A 21,132-nucleotide genomic window follows, 5' to 3' on the forward strand; every position below is an offset into this window, starting at 1 on the left:
ACACCATTGAGGGTCAGCAAAATGCAGTTGCTGCTTGTCAACCCTTATCTATCTGAGAATTTGGACAAAAATTTGTGGGGAGGGGGGGGGGGGGCAATGAGCGACCTCTTTCGTACAGACCCTTCCTATTCATTATTGATTCTTTGATATAGATGAAAACGTGAATAAATTGACTCGAAAACGAAAAAAAATAGGTTTGCTAAAATAATTGAGACTAAAATGCCGTGAAATATTTTGAAACCGTAGGCCTAGAAAGGGCCGAGTAACGATTTCTGGCGACCATAGTAAGATTAACAATAGGCACCCGTTTCACTAGAAAAAAAAATCAATCATAATTATAGATTGTTTCTACGTAATACCATTTATTTATATTATTTTGCATATTACTGTAAAGAATTATCACAATTCACTTAAATCATTTAAAATCAGTGTCGTGCTGCATCAACTAATAGGCACGATAGGTCACCTATAACAATATTGTACAACCTTGCAGCTTTGCAAGCGAAAGATTATCAAAATAGGTTTAGATATCACGATCGTGAAAAATTAAAGATTCCTCACGTCACAAGATCACTCACATGAACCCTTTCAGTGATGTTGGAACTTACAACATTCACATATGGGATATCATCGAGAAGGGCAATATTTATAAAGGTTGCTTGTCTAATTCTCTAACTAATTTGTATTGTTTTTGTATTTGATGGTTAAACCAATATTAATATTAAACTGTACAATAATGTATTGAATCCCCGGCATGTACTCGCTCTCTGAACTGAAGGTTCTTATTCGTCAACGATGGTTAGGGATGAAGAAATGGAACAGAACAGAATCAGATTCACATTTATATGAATTTACAGGCAAATTTTCAAGCCGTAACTCTGTCCATTCTTTCATTTCAGGAATACTAATACCTCGGTCACATTTGCTCTTCGGTGGCCGTACGGTGAGTCGAAAACAGCACTTTTATTGATTTTTATTCAAACCATGTATATGTAGCTATTACAAAAAAATGTCAAAACGGCTGTTTTCGACTCGCCGTACGGCCGCCGTAGAGCAAATGTGACCGAGGTATAAGTCTTCTGATCAATTACCAAAATTCTACCCGTATGTTTGGTGGGTACATACTCAATTGTTAAATCAAATAGACGCATATATCAATCATTATAATAAACAGTTCTTGTATAGCGATTATAACATTATTATGATTATAACGTCTCTGAGCGGTTCAAAAGGACTTATTACAATGGATTTAGTTTGGTGGTCGTAATATATATTTACAGCGTACTCGCATAATTAATTCCTGTAAGGTACACATTTACCCGCGTTGAGTGCAGCACAATGTGGATCAATTTCATGATTTTGACATGCTATTCATAAAATGATATAACAAATTAACCCATTTGTCTTTTACCTCTCTCTTTTGTCCCCTATTTTTTTCCTTCTTGATCTTGAAACGGGGGGGGGGGGTGCATGGCCTAGTATGCAAGCAAATACTCATATTTGACACTTTTGATAAATTTTACTATGTCTATAATAAAAACTAGACTGCAAATTGCAAAACTCTGTGTCAAATAAAATGCGGCAATGGTAAATAATGAATCTAGTCTCACTACTTCAGACTCTACACTATGCGAATTGCACCAAAAAAATGTCTGTGCATGCATACTAGGCATAGCACCCAAGCAGTCCCCTTCAACATATGTACGCCAGTGACTGCAACGAATATACTATCGAAGGCTTTTGATGTTTGGCGTTTACCTACATTGGATCTAATACGTGAAAATCTACGATATATGAAACACAATATATTATGTAACAATGATTCTAAATGATTTTAAATGGTAAATCATGAAGAAAACAGAAGGGGAAACCAGCAAAATGCAGCTTGTGCTGGGAATACCCGTGATGATTCAAACTTAATTCAAATTAAATATGACGAGCATTATGAAAAAATGTTATATTACATGCAGTAGAATATGAATTTAGAGCGAATCTAATTCATGAAAAGGGGATAATGGAATTATCAGTGGTCTGTTTTATAAATCTATAACAAAAAAAAAAGGACAAGCCAATCAAAATCACTGTTTGGCAGTTCCTAAAAGGTAAAGTTAATGAAACCTTTAATGAAACGGGTCCGTGGTGGCATATTCCTCCTAACTTTTTTGGGGTAAATGTTGACACCCATACCTACTCAAATCAGTCAAAAAACCACTTCCAATAATTTTATTCCAGATGGTTACTAATTACGGGATACTAGTAGTGGAAATAAATAATATCAAGTATCATGCTATGCATAATAGACACATAAACAGGGAGGATTCTGATAATCTTCCCACAGCTTAAAGCTATGGTAAGGGTAATGTTTTTGGAGAGGATTAATCTTACAAAAAGTAAAGAGACCATTGCATCTTAGTTCTGTTGATCGTTTCCAAATGCTGAATTTCGAATATTGAGCTAGTGACCGCCCTTTCTTAGAAATGTATTATTTTCTTCTTTAATAAAAGTGACCCGTTAGCAATTATCTTTTAAATCTATATAGTGATTAGATATAAGACAGCCTTCAGACAATAATGGTATCCTGTAAATGATCATTCTAGGGCATATGGATTTATATTTGAAGGAAATACCGAGAAATCTAAATTTATTGTTAAACCGATCAAACAAAATGTCATACCTTATCACAAAATTTCTCCAATAAAGCGCATTTTTATTTGTATCCTTCACATTAGACTTGTTTCAAGGCAAACATTAAAAAAAAAAAAAATCAATCTCAAAAGTGAATGGGATTACCATAATTTTTAACAGACCCTCAGTTCGATAAGGATTAAAATGTTCTTGAATCTGTTTAGCTAATCTTCTTGGACGACTAAGTACTCATTAGGCTTATCCTTAGCTTCCGAACGGGGCCGATGTTCATAATAATGATGATTGAGGTTCTTTGGCGCCATCATGGGTGAGGGCGTCATGTCGATGGGAGCGCGTTGGTAGCCTATCCTTGACTCGTACATGCTACCCACGGCAAGTGTGGCAAGCTCACCACCCGAGGTGGTAGGATCACAAACAGAATATTCCGGTGGGAGATCATCAACTTTCGGTGTGTCTGGTAATGCTCCTAACCTACTCCCTTCAGAGGTACGGGGAATTTGTGTTGAGTATGTCGATGTGTAGTCATTAGAAAGTACATCCTTAGGAGCAGCATAGATGGGATCATCCAGGCCTAATATCTTGCTTTCGGCGCATGGGTAGGACATACCTCCTACAGCACCCATTGGTAGATTGGCAGCAGGGTTGGTATTACCGTGGAGGTCGCTGGCTAATGGAAGATCCCGGTTTCTTTTATTTACAAATCTGAAAAAATAAGAATATTGAGGTTCAGAATTCATTTTTTTAATCATTTTTTCTCAAAAAGTATATATTGTCATCAGGTATTTACTCCTCCAGTAAATTACATGCAAACACCATTATATCAACACACAAGGTCCGTACTATACCACTGGCTTTGTGAGGCTTAATTCATGAGGGGCTGATTTCTTGGATAAGGCACATTATTTTTCTTTAGATAATGTGAGTGAGCAAAGCGAGTGAAAAAATATATCTCATTCTCCACTCTGTCACCTTCATTTACATCCATCATTCCTGGCTATGTTATATTTATTTATTTGTTTGTTTTCATTATATCATAATGCAAGGTAGGCCTGTTAAGTTATGCAAAACTGCTTTCCAAAGGCGCCCTGCAGTTTAACAAATAACTCAATATCATAGCAATTCAATGTATGTAACATAATAAAGTAAAAACAGAATACGTTATTATAGAATGAATCAACAAGTATTATGGAATCATTACATCAAGTTATTCAGTGTAATTACATGTATTACAGTCAGAATTTTAATGATTTACAGTGATTTTTTAATGCATGGAGGGACGTACATTTTTGTATATCACAAGGGAGCGAATTAAATAAGACGGCAGCAACATATTCAAAATATTTGTTTTCATAAACCATCCTTGGTCAGGGTATTTGAAGGGGACATTGTTCAGAATATCGTGTTTTATGACTTAAATTACGTTTGCAGATAATAATAATAATCCGCTTTTATATAGTGCTTAATAAATCGGAACGACGTGTCTAAGCACTTTACATAATTATTACCCCGGTCATCGGATTCAATCAGTCATCCCGCACACAATGTGTGCACATCCTCCACTCTCTGGGGAGTATTCCAGTTAGTCGCCGGTGAGGCGCACACAGTACTGTACAAGCTATACAATGACTTTCACATCCTACCGGGTACCAATTTTGCACCTGGGTCGAGAGTGGCAAAGTGTGGACTAACGCCTTGCCAAAGGACGCCAGACCGAGGTGGGATTCGAACACACAACCCTCTTTTTACAAGGCGAGAGTCAGAATCACTGCACCACGGTTCCTCCACCGTGATCCAAAAGTGGTCCCAAATAGGATGGGGCTAAATCGTTTTGTATTTTGAAAGCAAGAACACAATATTGATATTTGATACGTTCCTCCACTGTTTGCCATTTGAGTGTAGACAACAATCATGTTGGGGAGTAAGATAGTCGTTAATTATTCAAAATTATTCGGGCATACTTATTCTGCAATTTTTATATCTTATTTTTGTTATTTTCGTTGGTTTTTGCACAGCTTCCTTAAGATGTACAACAATAATCAATGTAAGGTAAAATCATGGCAAAATATAAATTCTTAAGAATTCTAGGCGGAAGAAATTGTTTAATTACCTAATTTATACACCCGGCTATCGTACGAGATATTTTTTCATACTCAGAATCATTTCTCACTTCCCATCCCCCCTCCCCTCTCTCTCTCTTATCACCTCTTCATTTATGAAAACCTGGAAATATACTCACTTGTATAGGAAACATAGGCAGATTCCAATTAATAGAACGAACAATGCCCCAGCCACAATGCCTATTAGAGCTGATATTGGCAACCCTTGCTCATCTGTACACAAAGAAAAGAGAGATAAATATATTACTAATCATTTGATAAATCTTGTATTTCATCTCTTTGCTGAGCATAATTCAAGAGAAAGAACTAATACTTGACCGTCAAAATAACGTCAGATATGCTTTAATACCAATACCAAGATTATTTGTATTGATTTCAGGGCGATTCTAGAAGTAATATACAATTAAGAATAATTTATTATATTTATAGTATAGACCTTTCCCGCGCGACACTAATTTGTAATGCATCACAAACACTACAAGTTGAAAATGATTAAAAAATATAACCATTTACATTGCATAGAAAAGGTCTCTGTATTAGAGCATTAACGCAAACTAAAATTTCAAAACTACATAATATTTATAATGAGGCTAACATCTTTAAGGCTTTCATCAATTGAGAAATGTAATTGCCTGAATAGTTCCAAGCTAGCAGTGGCCAAATATTTCACATTTTCAAACATTCCATTGACATAGATAGGGAACACAAATAATTCTGATTTAACATATTACAACAATTTCGAATCAAGCGTGTTAACAGAGTATTAGACACGGCAAGAGGATTGTGAAAATACGTTTATGTTAGGTGTAGTTTTGTTCAGTACCTGATTGACAATCTAGATCGGCCAGCTGAATCCATTCTCCGGTGGCGCCATTGCATCTCCAAACGACAGAAGCATCTATCTCATCGCATTCAATCGTGATCAGAGCTCCTGCCATGTACGTACTCTGGGGTTGCGAAACATGGCTAAGAGGATGGTTCGGCAACGGACACGTGATCTCTAAAAATCGATTAAAAGAAATATCGTTTTTAACCAAATTTTCCGCAAAAAGTGGCAGAGGCTTTAGCTATGTCATGTGAGTAGTAGAAAAGCATAACGGTAGCTAATGATTTACGACCGTAGTTTGCAGTAGGTGACGAACTACCTAGGATCCACTTAAAAAATCTTTGCACATATTAGAAAGGCATTGGTCCCAAACACAATGTCCCTCAGAAAGGACTTAAGTAATGGTTAAGTCATCTTACTTACTTAGATTTTGTTTTAGATAAAAGGGTGGTAAATGAATACCACTAACTAATCCAACAAACCTTCACTGCATGTGTCTCCAGTAAAACCCTCAGCACACTCGCATGTATATCCTAGTGATTCTTCCGTGCAGGTGGCTCCATTCGTACAGGGTGACGGGTCGCAATAAGTAATGTCTGTAAACATGGCAAGACAAACGATAAATATAAACTTCGGATATTAGTGCTACATCATAAGAGTGTTACTCTTTCAATGTGGGTAATATCATAGTCAAGAACCTTATCATTAAACAATTTACTCCAGCATTTTTTTTGCATTTCCATCATAAATGTTAAGAAAAAGAACCAAAACCGTTACGTCACACCCCCATAAAGGTGTTGGTACTGATTTTGGCGTGATTTCATTATGGTGGGGATAGTACACGCTTTCCCTCTTTTCTTTTTTTTCTTTTCTATTCTCGAATTCATTTTAGTTATTTCTTTTCATCGTCTTTTTGCTTCTATTCTTGTTCTTGTCTTATTCCTCTCCGTATAATTCTTGTTCACCCCTTATCTTCTTTCTTCCTTCATGTGCTCATGGAAACATTAACTTTCAATCCTTTTCTCTCAGGCCAGTCTCTGAAAATGAAGTTCTTAAAGTGTTATGTGGTATGAAAAATATGAAATTAATCGGCACTGATGGAATTCCTATGTATATTTTGAAATTGTCTGTTCATGTAATAATATCGTCTCTGACTCATATTATAAATACTTCATTATCAAGTGGGATAATGCCCTCACGTTGGAAACAGGCCAAAGTTGTGCCGATTTATAAATCTGGTGAAAAAAACAAATCCCTCTAATTATCGGCCAATTGCGATTCTTTCATCGGCTTTTAAAACTTGTTCAAATTCAACTTGCTAACCACTTGAAAGTGAACAATTTACTTTCTTCACATCAGTCTGGCTTTAGAGAAAAGCACTCAACCATCACTTCTCTTATAAGAGTCACTGATGAATGGCTTCACGCTCTTGACAATGGTTAATACCCTGGAGTGGTTTTCATAGACATGCGTAAGGCATTTGATACCGTTAACCATTATATTCTTTTTGAAAAACTCAATTCTCTTGGAGTTTCAGATTCTAGTCTTATATGGTTTAAAAGTTATATGAACCGTAAAATATGTACTTGTATAAATTCTACTATCTCTGACAGAGCCATTGCTCTTTACTATATATGTAAATGACATCACAAAGAATGTCGATCAATATACTATCCATTTTTACGCAGATAATACTGTCCTTTATTTTCCCTTAAAAATGTAAGAAATATAGAAAGTATACTGAACACACAGTTAAACCATATTTACAAATGGACATGATGGATGTGTTCTAATAAGTTGAGTTTAAACTTTGATAAAAAAGAATGTTTGATGATTGGGTCCCGCACTATGTTAAATAAGTAATCCCCACGTCAAATATGTGTATAGGGAAAGTGGATCCAACCTAAAGAAAGTGCTAAATATCTTGGAGTGGTTATTGATCATCAGTTAAAATGGGACAAACATATTGAATACTTTACTGAAAAAGTGAGCAAGCTGTTAAGTTTTTGGGGGGCTGTCTTCGACACAGTTTTAATGAGGCTAGCTTAAAATTTATCTACCAATTAGTTATTCTTCCTAGTTTTACTAAGCTGATATAGTGTACGATTATAACAAAGGATGTGTTACCCAATTGCAAAAGTTGCAAAACAGAGCTGAAAGAATAATACTTGGGATAAGTCCATTCAAACATATATCGAACTGTAATATTTACCAAATATTAAACTGGGAATAAGTTTAATATTTTTGGGTGGGTGGTGGGTAGGGTTCGATACTCGGTTTCTACTGAAGGATGGGGTGGGATTGCTGTTCTTTCTCCCTTTAGCTGTTGTTGCTTTTATGTTATACAAATTTGTTAAATTCATTTGTTAATGAATTTATTTTTGTAATATGAATTTCATGTTGTTTATTTAACATAGCTGGACCCCTCGGCAAAACAGTTGTGCTGTAATGGCTCAGCTGAATAGGGCGATCCATCCAATGTTATTTTATCATGTATTACATTATGTTGTAATTTTATATTGTTTTTATATTGGTAAATAAAATGAAATCAAATCAAAAAAAAAAATGTATAGTTTGTTAATTTCCTCCAATCCTTCAATTATTCTTACTATATTGTTTTTTTTACGATAACTTTTTCGTGATTTTTCATCCCTAGCTCTATGTCAAAAATAAATTCAATCTGAATGGCCGAGTATTCTCTGGTTTGAATAATACGTACTTGTTTCGCAATTGAGGCCTGTGAATCCAGGTTGACAGGTACAATCGTAAGAATCCACTTCAGGTTCACTGCAACTCCCATGAACGCAGGGTGCTGAATCGCATTCATTGATATCTGTAGTCATCATAGTGTTATAAAATTCACAATTTTCACAAATATTTTTAGTATTATAATACCAACTGTCCAGAAGCTATCATAGGGATGAATAGGCGTCGGGGAAAACATAGGGTTTATTCCATAAAAGCAGTAGAACGACGATTTTATTGGGGGAATTGAATTTATGTCAAAAGTAATTTTGAATAATTGAAGAGGACGAAAGGTCTCCCTAACGTCGGATTTAAGGTAATTTGTAGAAGTAGTAGAAGTAGTAGTAGTAGTAGTATTAGTAGTAGAAGTAGTAGTAGTAGTAGTAGTATTAATAGCAATAGTATTCGAAGTAGAAGAAGTAGTAGTACATTAGTAGTAGTACTAGTAGTGGTGGTAGTAATCGTACTTGAAGTAGCAGTAGCAGCAGCAGCAGTAGTAGTAGTAGCAGCAGCAGCAGTAGTAGTAGTAGCAGTAGTAGTAGCAGTAGCAGCAGCAGCAACAGCAGCAGCTGCAGTAGTAGTAGTAGTAGTAGTAGTAGTAGTAGTATAGTAGGAGTAGTAGCAACAGCAGCAACACGATATCACACCGAAGGGCCTTTATTCCATTAGTTCCCGATACTGCCGATAAAAATAAATGAAGTGTGTTCATTCTCTTCTCAAGAAACAATTAACATTCACCGTTATACTCCATAAATAATTATAGAATTGTACTGAACTGATTTCGCAAACAAAATAATTAATAACATGCACGGCATTTCATTTATTCATTTCGAGCGGACTCTCGTCCCTTTGTAACAGTTTCAATACGCCTCTTTGTCATTTTTCTTTTAAAAGTTTTAATCTTTCCTGCATTATCATTGTTTAAAATTGGGTGCGGCATACAGTATTTTTAAAACGTTACTTGCCTTCATCGCAGGAAATCCCTGTGTATCCAGGTCGGCAAACGCATACAAATTTGTTCTCAGGTTGCCGAGTAGTCAGAACACATGTCCCCGTGGCGGCGCAAAGGTTGAAGCCTGGACAAGTTGTATCTAAGAAATTCAAGAATGAAATTGATACGCATTATTGTCGTTCATTAATTTTAATCATATTAGCTAAACTTGAAAAATGACTTGGAGTATACAAAGGGGGATTCAAGATTTAGCTCTTAAGGAATAGAAACAATATCATACAATGTTAGCCTTTCCACAAAACTTAACATAGGTCTATATCACTTAAAAATAAAGTATTTTTTTCATGATTATGTGAATATCACTGATCTTCTTCATGTAGTTGTACATTTTTATGAAAAGCAGGACCCTGCACTCACAAAAGCATGTTTAAAGAAATATATTACAACTGTGCATGCATGATACGCCATACTCTCAAAATCATATCATGTAAATCCGTAGTATAGGTTTACTTTTATTCTTTCTTTCTCTCATCTCTCCTTTTTTTTGAGGGGGGGGGGGGGAGGGGGCTTACACAATTTAGCTACAAGTCCATCTGCACCAGTCCAGGGCCCTGTCCTACAAAGAGTTACGATTGATCCAATCAATCGTAACTCTATGGAAATCCATTCGTGTCATAATTTTTCTACATGAAATTTGCAAAATGTCCTTTTTAAACGAATGAGAGCACACCAAAATTGTCAAGAAATCAATGAATTTATGGATATACATTAATATCTAGATTTAAAAAAAAAACATGCATTTTATATATTGACTTTGCTGGCTTTCCATAGTTGCGATTGATTGGATCAATTGCAACTCTTTGTAAGACATATAAGACGGGGCACTGAACTGCATTTCGAACTGGCGCCCATCTTCATCAAAAACGGTTTATTAATTGGTGCCCTTTTAAAGACAGCTATATGACTGCCCCGTCTATCAAGTAATGTTTATGATTTATTTTTTTTTTTCAATTCAATTCAAATTTATTTTTCATTCTTCAACATAATATAAATATGTACAAGATAATTGATTCAATTTAAACAAAAGCATGAACAAGATTCAACATTCAATAAGTAATTCAAATATAGATTAACGTGTATATCAATTTTAAATCAATATAATCAATATAATTAAATATAATTAAAATCAATATAAGTATATATCAATGAGAAGAATGGAGGGGTCCACTAAAAAGCAAAGCTTGTAGAATGTGGACCCCTCAAAAACTTAGATACAAGGAATATTGAAATATACGTAAAGGAGTACATGAAAATAAGTAACGAAAAGGGGGGAAAAAAACACAAACAAAAATCTTATGTACAGAATTTTGAAATTCAGAGACAAGGACAATAACACGACACAACACAACACAAGTACATGAGGTGGACAATACGATGACAACTGCCTAGAATATAGAAAGAAAGATAGAGATAGGGAGAGGGATGCAAACATCATTGCAGGATTTTTTAAAATTTAAATCACTTTTTTTTTTTACATTAGTAATATGCGATGATAAGGTTTGATTGTTATTTTGGAGAAATATAACGAAATCAAACAATGGGTGGAATATAATCTTTAATAAATTCACAACAGCATCACACTCTAAGACCCCGACCACACACACACCCCAAACCCTCACCCAGTAGCGTACCTAGGATTTTCCAAAGGGGGGAGCAAATTCGTCCGCAAAAAAAATTTGGGAAGCAAAAAAAAAAAAGGTCTTCAACCGCGTATAAAGGACATTTCACACCAGAAAAAAAATTGACAAGGAAAAAAAAGTCTTCAACCGCATGTAAAGGACATTTCGCACCAGAAAAAAATTAAAACGCAAAAAAAAAGTGTTTGAGTTCATAGGAGGGATCAGTTGTGAATCCTCAGGGAGGGGAGGCAGTCTGTCCCCCTGCCCCCCATAGGTACGCTAGTGCCCTCACCCACGAGCACACACATACGTACTCTCCCCTTTCCTTCGAAAATATATCCTACGACATGAAAGGGTTACCTGAATAGATGTGAATATCAACAGGCGAGGGCAAAGCACGATCAATTTGAGCCAGCATGCGATCGGGAAAGTCGACAAGATACACAGTTTCCGTTATAATGTCGGAGAAATATAAATCCTCAAAATAATTTGCAATTCCAAACGGATGAATATCAAGGTTTATCATGAAATGTATTGATGTCGTCATGTTATCCAAGTTTATGCTTTCTAGGCTGTCTCTGTCCGTATCGGTCCAATAAAGGTTCGACTCTGCATGGATAAACATGAAATATTGAAGTCATGTTAAAATCTTAAAAGGAATCATCTTTGATTCTAGGAACAAATTATTTTTATAAGCAGGCATACACAAGAAAATATGAGCTGTTTGTCAATCAATGAACCAATGATGATCTCACGTAACATTCTGAAAAACAATTTATCCGAAATTTAGAAAGGACATGCCCAGCAATTCAATGGGCACTTAAGAGCAAAACAAAATTAAAGAACATATACAGATTTTATACAACGTGGTTAACTATTATAAAATACAGTTTTAGGGCTCAAATAAATGTTTTAAGGATTTTTTACTTACAATTTTCAAGTTTGTTTAGGCAATAGGCCTAAATATTAAAAAACAAACCAATCTGTCGCTGTTGATCAGCTCATTCGGCCCAGATTGTATAATAAAGCGTCTTTATAATGTAAAACACTTTAAGAATTGCTAATTTCTAAATAAGATTTTTGTCTGAGGGGAGGGTAAGATGTTTAATCAATTTTGACTTGATATTTTAAACAGTAGGCCTACACTGTTTATTTGGTTCCCCCAACATAACCATTTCAGATTTTACTTTAATTCTAACAATTTATCTTCAGATATTTTCGGTCGATTATACTATTATGTTAACCATGTTAACGACAAATGCTAACATTATCATCACCAGCAATTTTTTTCCATAAATCGATTCACTTTGTAAGGGGGGCACAACATATTCTGGCCAACATTTTGCAAATGAAAATGGTTTATCATTAAAAAGGGATTGCCTTTGAAGAAAGCGGTAATACCGTGCGAATTAAAGAATAACGGGACGGTGCCCCCCCCCCTCCCTCCTGGTGTATTCATTCTACACAGTAAAAAAAAACACACACACTATTTAAGCCTGCCACTCTAACAACCAGTTGTTAAAACTTGTTTGTAATTATTCAAACTTTTAAACAACCTGTTTAAAAAGTTTAAACAGTTTTTTTAAGTTTAAACAATAGTTGTTAAAGTGACGGGCTTAACCAACGTGCTTAAAATTTTACAGTGTAACTCACCTGAAGAATCGAGGCATATACCATTTGGCTTTACAAGTTGGGAGCTATCAACTAGGACTTGGCGCCCTGTGCCATCGTGGTTGGCCATCTCAATTTTAGGCTCCGGTCCTTGCTCTGTCCAAAATATTTTCCTGAAATGAAAGGTCCAATGTATACAATGCGATCAAATCAAAGTAGACCAATGTTTGAATGGAAAAAAGTGATTGGGTTACTTCTTAAAATAGATGATGATTAAATCTTAGTTTTAGAGGTAAAATGAATCAAATTATTTAATCCACCATCTACAAAGCTTCTACAATTTCCAATGATTATACGGAGATGTACAAGATTTGGTCAAATCAAATTCAATGCAACTATTTAAAGGGATGGTCCGGGCTGAAAATGTTTATATCGTAATACATAGAGTAGAATTCACTGAGCAAAATGCCGAAAATTTCATCAAAATCGGATAACAAATAATAAAGTTGTTGAAGTTTAAAGTTTAGCAATATTTTGTGAAAACAGTCGTCATGAATATTCATTAGGTGGGCTGATGATGTCACATCCCCATATTCCGTTTTCTTATGTTATTTACATAAAATCATAATTTTTTCATTATTTCATACTTGTGTGGATAATATGTCCCTTATAATGAAATAAGTTGCAGCATTAAATATCTAATGCACTAAATCAGTTGTCAATCCAATTTTTCTAGTTCTTGGAGGAAAAAATTTGAATAAACCTAATTTCATATAACAAAATACAAAAGAACAAGTGGGGATGTGACATCATCAGCCGAACTTATATGAATATTCATGACGACTGTTTTCACTAAATATTGCTAAACTTTAAAATTCAATAACTATGTTATTTGTTATCCGATTTTGCTAAAAATGTTCGGCATTTTGCTCAGTGAATTCTACTCTATTTATTAAGCTATGAATACTTTCAGACCGGACCATCCCTTGAAGTGTCGATACCTTCTTATTCGTGAGTAAGCTACTCCAGCCGCGTTTGTGTTGAAACCAGTCGATATCAAAACCTCTCGATTAGAGCCATCCAGATCAGCCATCTCGATCCTATCACTATATTGATCAGCCCAGTAGACCTTGTCTTCATCTAGGTTCAGGGCGATTCCAAAAGGATCTGAAAGAATTAAAAAAAAATTAATGTTCACATTTGACAAAGTAGACCGAAATATATGGTATGGGTTTTATGAAATCAATTTCAATGAGCATTTTCTGTTGTACTTTATTTTCCATATAAGCCGCTGTGCGTAAATTAATGCTTATAATGTTAGGCATATCAAATGTATTAATAATTTCGGCTAATCTAAATCGAGGCAACATCGTTTAACCGTTAAAAATATATATAACACACAATATCTAGGGACGAAGTCAGGAGACTTTGGTAGGGCAGATAAACCTGAAGGCGACGTCATACTTTTAAAATATAGATTACGGACTTACACGGCCAATATCTCTTCTTTTATGACTATATTTTTCTTCACAAATCCATTTCCCATTTTGTCAATATATACAAGGAAAATCAAATTATCGGAGACTGTTGTACAACTGGGCGGCGCCCCCAACCAACTTTTTTTTTAAATCTTTTCAGTTTTTATTCGTCACAAAAACAATCAAAGTATACAAAACATATGGTTGCACTTCAATCAAACAGAACATTGATACAAACTGTGTATAAGTACATACAACAAAAATTGTGTACTCGGAATAATTTACAAGTAACTTGTACCCTAGTCCTGCCGACAGGACGATCCATTAAACCGAAAAAGAAAAGGGGTACGGTAATACCCGTCAGTTCACTGTCGTCCTGGTGGCATCGCCGGGGTATAGCGCAACCCAAATGTATTAACCTATATGACATTTTAATGTATTAACGCCCAACCTAGGGGGGCCACTTCCATTGACGAGTGGCGGGCCCCCAACCTACTTCATTATCTGAAGGAAGTAAAGGCCCGTTAACAACAAAAACATAATGCTTGCAATTGTCATGATCGTATTTTTTCCATACATTCAAAATCTTCTGGTATGCTTATCTGGTCCAGTTGAGCGATGACCTCCTGCATAGAACCGTCAATGACGGCTCTGTTAATAGTGTGCAGGAAGGCGTCCGTCCAATAAACCATCTCTGTCCTTGGGTCATACTCCACACCGATCGGCTGTCGGAGTCCAGTGAGGGGAAGTGTGCTGAAGGTGGAATTGACGAAGCTTAACCCGTCGGTTTCGGCCATGAGGATGCTCCCGCCGTTCTCGTGGGCATCGGCAACGAATAACTTGTCAGCTGCAAAGCAATTAATAATGACACTTTTGTTTCATAAGACCGTATCAAAGAAAATTAGTGCCATGTGAGCGCATACATAAATCCAACTCAAGATAGCTTTAATAGAAATTTGTCAAAGATAATATAATATATACAATCCTGGAAAATATTAAAGATTACCTTAATTATACCCTTAAAATTGCGCAGCAAAATCTGGTGTTAACAAAAACTGTACATAGAGAAACACACTAGTCAGTTTACTCTGGTGTTAAAAACAGAGTTTTGGTGTTAGTTCGACACCTATGGGTGATATTTATCGCACCTAATTACCATACTATCAATTAAATAAACCCAATCGAGATCTTGTTTTATCGAACATAGTTTATATAACAGGGTGCATACGGAAGCTTGACTCTGGTGATGTCAGAAAGTGCTGCATTTTCAAGGATTTCCGCCAAATTTTCATTCATATTTCTATGATCTACTGCCCCGTTTTTATTCAATCAAATTTAACGGCATGGTGGACTCCCCTTTAACGGGTCATTCGGAAACAATTTTCACACGAATTGCTCTTTGGTAATATCCTGTCATCTCTCTAAAATGACATATCTAAATGCTACATTTTTATTGTCTTCATTCCGATTTATCAAGTACAATGAAAACGCAAATAGATACTTACTGGAACTCGATGGAGCAACAAAGAGATGCACAGTTATCAAGGAGATGATGCAAAAACGCCTCGTGATATCCATTTCTATTTTGATCTGTCGAGGAATATATGAAATTATGAATATACTATCCGTAACATTATTCTGTCAGATACGCCATTCTTTTATATATAAGCTGGTGTGCCTCGTGTCAATCTATGCTCAACGACTCTGTCAATGACTGATTTTTTGGTTTAGTAACGCTAATACCTAGTTAAACTCTTATCAATTTGACCAATTTTGTAACTGTTTTAGAAATCAATCGTTAGTAACGCTAATACCTAGTTAAACTCTTATCAATTTGACCAATTTTGTAACTGTTTTAGAAATCAATCGAACGCATACAAGTTGATGATAATGAAACTGAAGACAATGATGACGATGACGACGGACGGTGATGATGAGGATGATGATAATACTGCAATGAGAGATTATTGTGGCAACATGGCCGTATGCAGCGTGGGGGACAGGGACATCTTGCCCTCCTCCCAAAACTTTGAATACTTCTAAATTTTGTTGATAGTTCTCACAAAAATGCACTAAAAGTCTGCGCGAATAAAGTTCGCTTCAGAAAATGCAAAAGCGTCCTAATAAAAAGCTGGGTCGCCTTGATCCTTCGCTTTCGAGTTTCTTTAAAAAAAAATATGTGTCTTACCCCCCCCCCCCCTCCCCGAGATAAAAGTCTGCGTACGGCCATGTGTAGCAATATGATTTAATAATGAATATACAAGTAGTCTCTTTTCAATAGTGTAAATCCCCTCTTTCCCATCCTCTCTCTCCCAGGGGCTGCGGAACGGTTTTGAAAGTGGAGGGGGCTGACCATGCAAAAAATCACAATCAATTGGTCATTTTTATGTTTTTGTACATGGTTTTGGAAAAAAAGTAGGGGGCTGAATCCCAAATACACCCCCCCCGGTTCCGCGGCCCTTTCTCCCTCCCTTCCTCGATTCCCCTCCCCCTCTCTCTCTCTCCCGCTCTCCTCTCTCTTTGTTAGTCTCGCCATCATAATTGCTGCATAACAGAAAGAACACTAAGTATTAACATCCGTGTAAGCATGGTGAGTCAATAGATAAATTTTGTTGTCATCACGTACATTTATTAGTTTTTCCACAGCATGTCTGGTGAACATCAGGACCTGTTCAACAGTGGCGTAATCGGAGCCACAAATTTTGAGTGGGCTAGATATGGCGTATAGCGTAAAAATTATTTTTTTTTGCAAGCGAGCAAAGCGAGAGAGCAAAATTTTCGACATTTTTATTGCACAAATCAAATTTTGTGATAAATATTGGCATAATATTTATAAAAAAATATCATATTTCACCATTTTTTCTGTCCTTGTCTCTTTTTTTTTTTTTTGGTCGTGAAAAATGTGGGGGCATCATGAATCCCCCCTTCCCCACATATGTATGCCAGTGCTCTTCAGCATACATGGTTAAATTCCATTCGACATGTTCGATACGTGTTCACAAGATTTTCAAGAAATAAATTACATTCATCATACAAAAAATGGGCGCGAATGAATAAAAGTGACTTTGAATAGAGGCCAATACAATTGTTTTCTAGTTCAGTGGCAGGGCCGTAGCCAGAAGCATTTTGTTGGGGGGTGTACCAGCTAAATTTGCCAACTAAATTTGGCGTGACAGCGCCAACGTGAGCACAGGGGGGGGGGGGTCTGATGGGGGATGTGCCCCCCCCCCCTACAATAATCACATGCTAAAAGATTTTGAATTTTTAGAATTGAATTAGTGGCATTTGGTGAATACTTTAAGGTAAATTATACAAAGATATACAAAGATATTTGCACTTTAAAAATAAACATTTTGGATCAAAATAGAAAGGCTAGTGTGCCGTAGTTGCTATACTTGCAGTATAATGATATACCCTATGCATTAATAATATCATAATCAAAGATTTGTTAATTTTGAATTGACCTTTTGTGCAAGATGTCTCAACTAAAATTTCAAGAGTGCTACTGCTAACAGTGGCGTACTGTGGGTCACGGCATTGGGGGGGGGCACCAGCAAAAATTTAGATTCATTAAGTGGGCGCGCGAAGCGCGCTCAATTGCCAGGTATACTGACCTGATAGAGACATTTTAAGGACTGTGCCATTAAACGGATATGTATCTTAGTGATCAAATAATGCGAGCGCGAAGTGCGAGCTGAAAATGTTTGATATTCAGTCCTAAAAAGGGACATTATAAGCAAAGTTTTGTAATCATGATACGTACCTGTCTTACAAAACAAACAATGCGAGCGCGAAGCGCTAGCTGAAATTGTTTGTATAACTTAACCCTTAAAAGGGACATTTTCAGGACTATCTTTTGGAATTTATGAAGTGCGTACGTATCTCATCATAGTCATCTAATGCGAGCGCCAAGCGCTTGCTGATTTTGTTAGAATTACACTGGCACATGAAGCTCTTTTTGTGGTCATTGTAATCATGAACATGATACGTATTTCACTAATGAAATATTGTGGGCGAGAAGCGCGAGCTGACAATTTTTGAAATTCAGACCTGAAGAGGGGTATTCTATGGCTTGTTTGTAGGAATTTACTATTTCACTAATTAAGTGATGCGAGCGCGAAGCGCGAGCTGAAAATTTGTTATAGTTAGATCGGAAAAAGGGACATTTTAAGGACTGTCTTTAGGAATTCGTGCACTGCAAAAACGCCGGTGTTGATTTAACACCAGCCCGGTATCTATATCGGTCCATACCAATGCGAACGTAAGCACAGACTGGAAATGTTTTATTAAGGCCTTAAAGGGGGCAATCACTTTAAGCATATAGTCATGAAAAAAGCATATGTCACGACATGAAACAATGATAACTTGAAGTGCGAGGAGATAGTTTGGTGCATAATCTTTATGGACTTAAAATACAACAGGACTATATATCTCATTAGTAAGACAATGCGAGCACCAGGAATGATGCAACCACAACCTGCCCCCATCCCCACCCTAAGCACATTCTGACACCATAAATTAAAAAAAAAATGTTTAGTAAAAATAACTTAGAACATTGTTGTGTTTTTTGCCAACTGCAAACTAGTAGACAAGTCTACAAGTTGTAGACTTGTCTTCATGAATTTGCCAACTGCAGAGTTACCAGTTTTTTAAGTCTTGTGTTCTATTCTTTTCAGATCTGAAACGGGGCAGTACTTGTACATCACTTTGCTGACTGGTAGAGCGTATAGTGTTCTGCCACTTTAATAGGCCCACTTTATAATTTGCCAACTATACTTTGGCTTTGATTATTCAACTTAAACCTTGGAAATTCATCCCACCCAATATTTATGTACCTAGTCTTGCCTCTAATTTTACAAACTAATGTGTTTGTTAAATCGTCAATAATTGTGGTATAATTTGCAAACTAACAAGCTTGTTCATATTGGGGGAGGACCGGGGGCTTACTTTGTGTGTTATTATAGCTCCCTCTGTGTTTTGTCTATTTTTCTGACTAGTAGGGCTCTAAGCCTGGCTACATGGACTTGGATTTGCCAATTGGTTGTCTTTACTCCAAAAGTCGTAACCTTCTTCGAAGTTAGTACCCCTATTTTTCTTTCCTTTTCTTTCCTTTTCTTTCTTTCTTTCTTTCTTTCTTTCTTTCTTTCTTTCTTTCTTTCTTTCTTTCTTTCTTTCTTTCTTTCTTTCTTTCTTTCTTTCTTTCTTTCTTTCTTTCTTTCTTTCTTTCTTTCTTTCTTTCTTTCTTCCTTTCTTTCGTGAGGTAGTTGTGTTTTTTTCGAGCTCCGGTTTTTCTGGTTTTTCACTGATTTATATGACCATTTGGTCCTTGATTTTGTACCATTAAAATTGTGTTGGGTTATAGATTAATATAGACTCGATCCTCCTTCGTCAGGTTTACCAATTTTAGTGTTTTTTAAACACATTTTCTGTTATTTTTTGTAAGGTTTCTAGACTGGTTCGTACATGGCCAGTCAAGCAAACCAACGTAGTGTACAGGGCCAGCGTACCACAAGTGCAGCTGGCCCTTTGTTAAACAATGTAGGACATTTTAAAAATGTCACCCGTCACAATGGTGTAAGCTTTCAAGCTATTGAAAATGTAACGATACAATCTTATATCAATGTCTTTACTACAACTATACCTGCTAATGACGTAATATCTGCCTCTCGCATCTCTAATGGTCGCATAGCTGTGTATCTAAAATCAAAAGAAGCTGTTATCAATGCTGTACAAAAAGGCCTTGAGTATGAGGGGGCCTTTCTTGAACTAACCCCCCTTGTACGGCCCACTACTCGAGTCATTTTATCTAATGTATACCCAGAACTACCGAATTCTGTCTTGACTGAAAATCTAGCACCTTTTTGCAAAGTTGTGTCCGACTGCAAACCAATACCTCTAGGATTTAAAGACAAACGTCTAAACCATATTATGAGTTTTAGAAGGCACGTTCAAGTGTTAGTGAAACCTAACACAACACTTCCAGATAACATTAATTTCGTGTTTTCAGGTATGAACTATCGTGTTTTTATTTCAACTGAGTCAGTCAGATGTTTTAACTGTGGTGAATTTGGTCATATTTCCCGCAATTGTAAGAAACCTCAAACAAGCACAAATACTAATCAGTCAAAGACAAACGCTGCCCCAGCTTCAAATGACACGAGAGTGCGCCAGCGCGGATCCTCCCCGCCCCTCACTACGGTTTCGGACCCCATGCCACCATCACCTCCCCCCTTGGCGGCAACTACAATGCCCCCACCTGTACCCACCTCCTCTGATTTCCCTAGTTTACCACCTCGTGATTGTGGGCCCCGTTCTACCTCAGCCACCCCCTCGCGCATCAGGAAGCCTCAATCCTCCCCACTGCACATACCTCTGACATCACCTGCTCAGCCGTCCAGCAGTTCAACTACCACGCCCATAGTCGTGTCCTCCAAGTCCCCTCCCCCCAAATCTATTTCTGCGTGCCCTTCGCCTGTGTGGAAAACTCCCCCATCACCTGTCCGAACTTTCTCTGAAGTTGTTTCAAAACGTAAGCAACTAACACCCGAATCAAACGAAAACAATACTACTCTTACTACACTGAAGGCCCCCTCTCCTCTTCGGAAAGTGGCCAGGAAAGCTCCCTCCTCCCAAACCGAAACCGTAGACTCTCCAACCTTAACGCAAGTCCTTGACTCCCAAACCCCCAATATCCCTCCTACCCCATCCTCCACAGTTGGAGATTCATCTACCGACACTGACTCCATGACTTGGGAAGATGCCCAAACGGATGAAGATGTCCCGAAGGAAGATGCACTCCCATTGACTCAAGGCCCCCTCTCCCAAGGCCAAATTGTTAAATTTCTGTCAAACGTAAAAGGGCGGAAAAAGCCTGCCCAGATTGCACGGAAATATACATCAAATATTCCAGGGCTAGTTAAACAATTAAAGCCCCTGAAAAACAGCCCCCTAGTAAAACGTAACATGCAGCAGAGGATATACAAATTGATCAGCACTCTGGAGAGCTAATTCCTTTTTACCTTCTCTCCATTCATTACGTACGCTCAAGTTGCTATAGCCATAATGGCACTGTCAATGC

The 21,132-nt window shown here is 36.8% G+C and overlaps 1 protein-coding gene across 1 annotated transcript; it reads right to left on the reverse strand.

Annotated features, from left to right (window-relative positions):
* Positions 1–342: 342 nt before the first annotated feature.
* Positions 343–15,645, reverse strand: LOC129272096 (prolow-density lipoprotein receptor-related protein 1-like). The gene is made up of 11 exons (XM_054909330.2): positions 15,560–15,645; positions 14,632–14,901; positions 13,578–13,743; positions 12,619–12,749; positions 11,326–11,574; positions 9,300–9,425; positions 8,309–8,422; positions 6,072–6,185; positions 5,587–5,763; positions 4,883–4,976; positions 343–3,348 (listed from the first exon to the last, which is right to left on the reverse strand). The coding sequence occupies exons 1-11, from the start codon at positions 15,630–15,632 to the stop codon at positions 2,850–2,852; spliced, it is 2,013 nt and encodes a 670-aa protein (XP_054765305.2). The 5' UTR covers positions 15,633–15,645; the 3' UTR covers positions 343–2,849.
* Positions 15,646–21,132: the final 5,487 nt, after the last annotated feature.

Source organism: Lytechinus pictus, chromosome 11 (genome assembly GCF_037042905.1).
Source record: "Lytechinus pictus isolate F3 Inbred chromosome 11, Lp3.0, whole genome shotgun sequence".
NCBI lineage: Eukaryota > Metazoa > Echinodermata > Echinoidea > Temnopleuroida > Toxopneustidae > Lytechinus > Lytechinus pictus.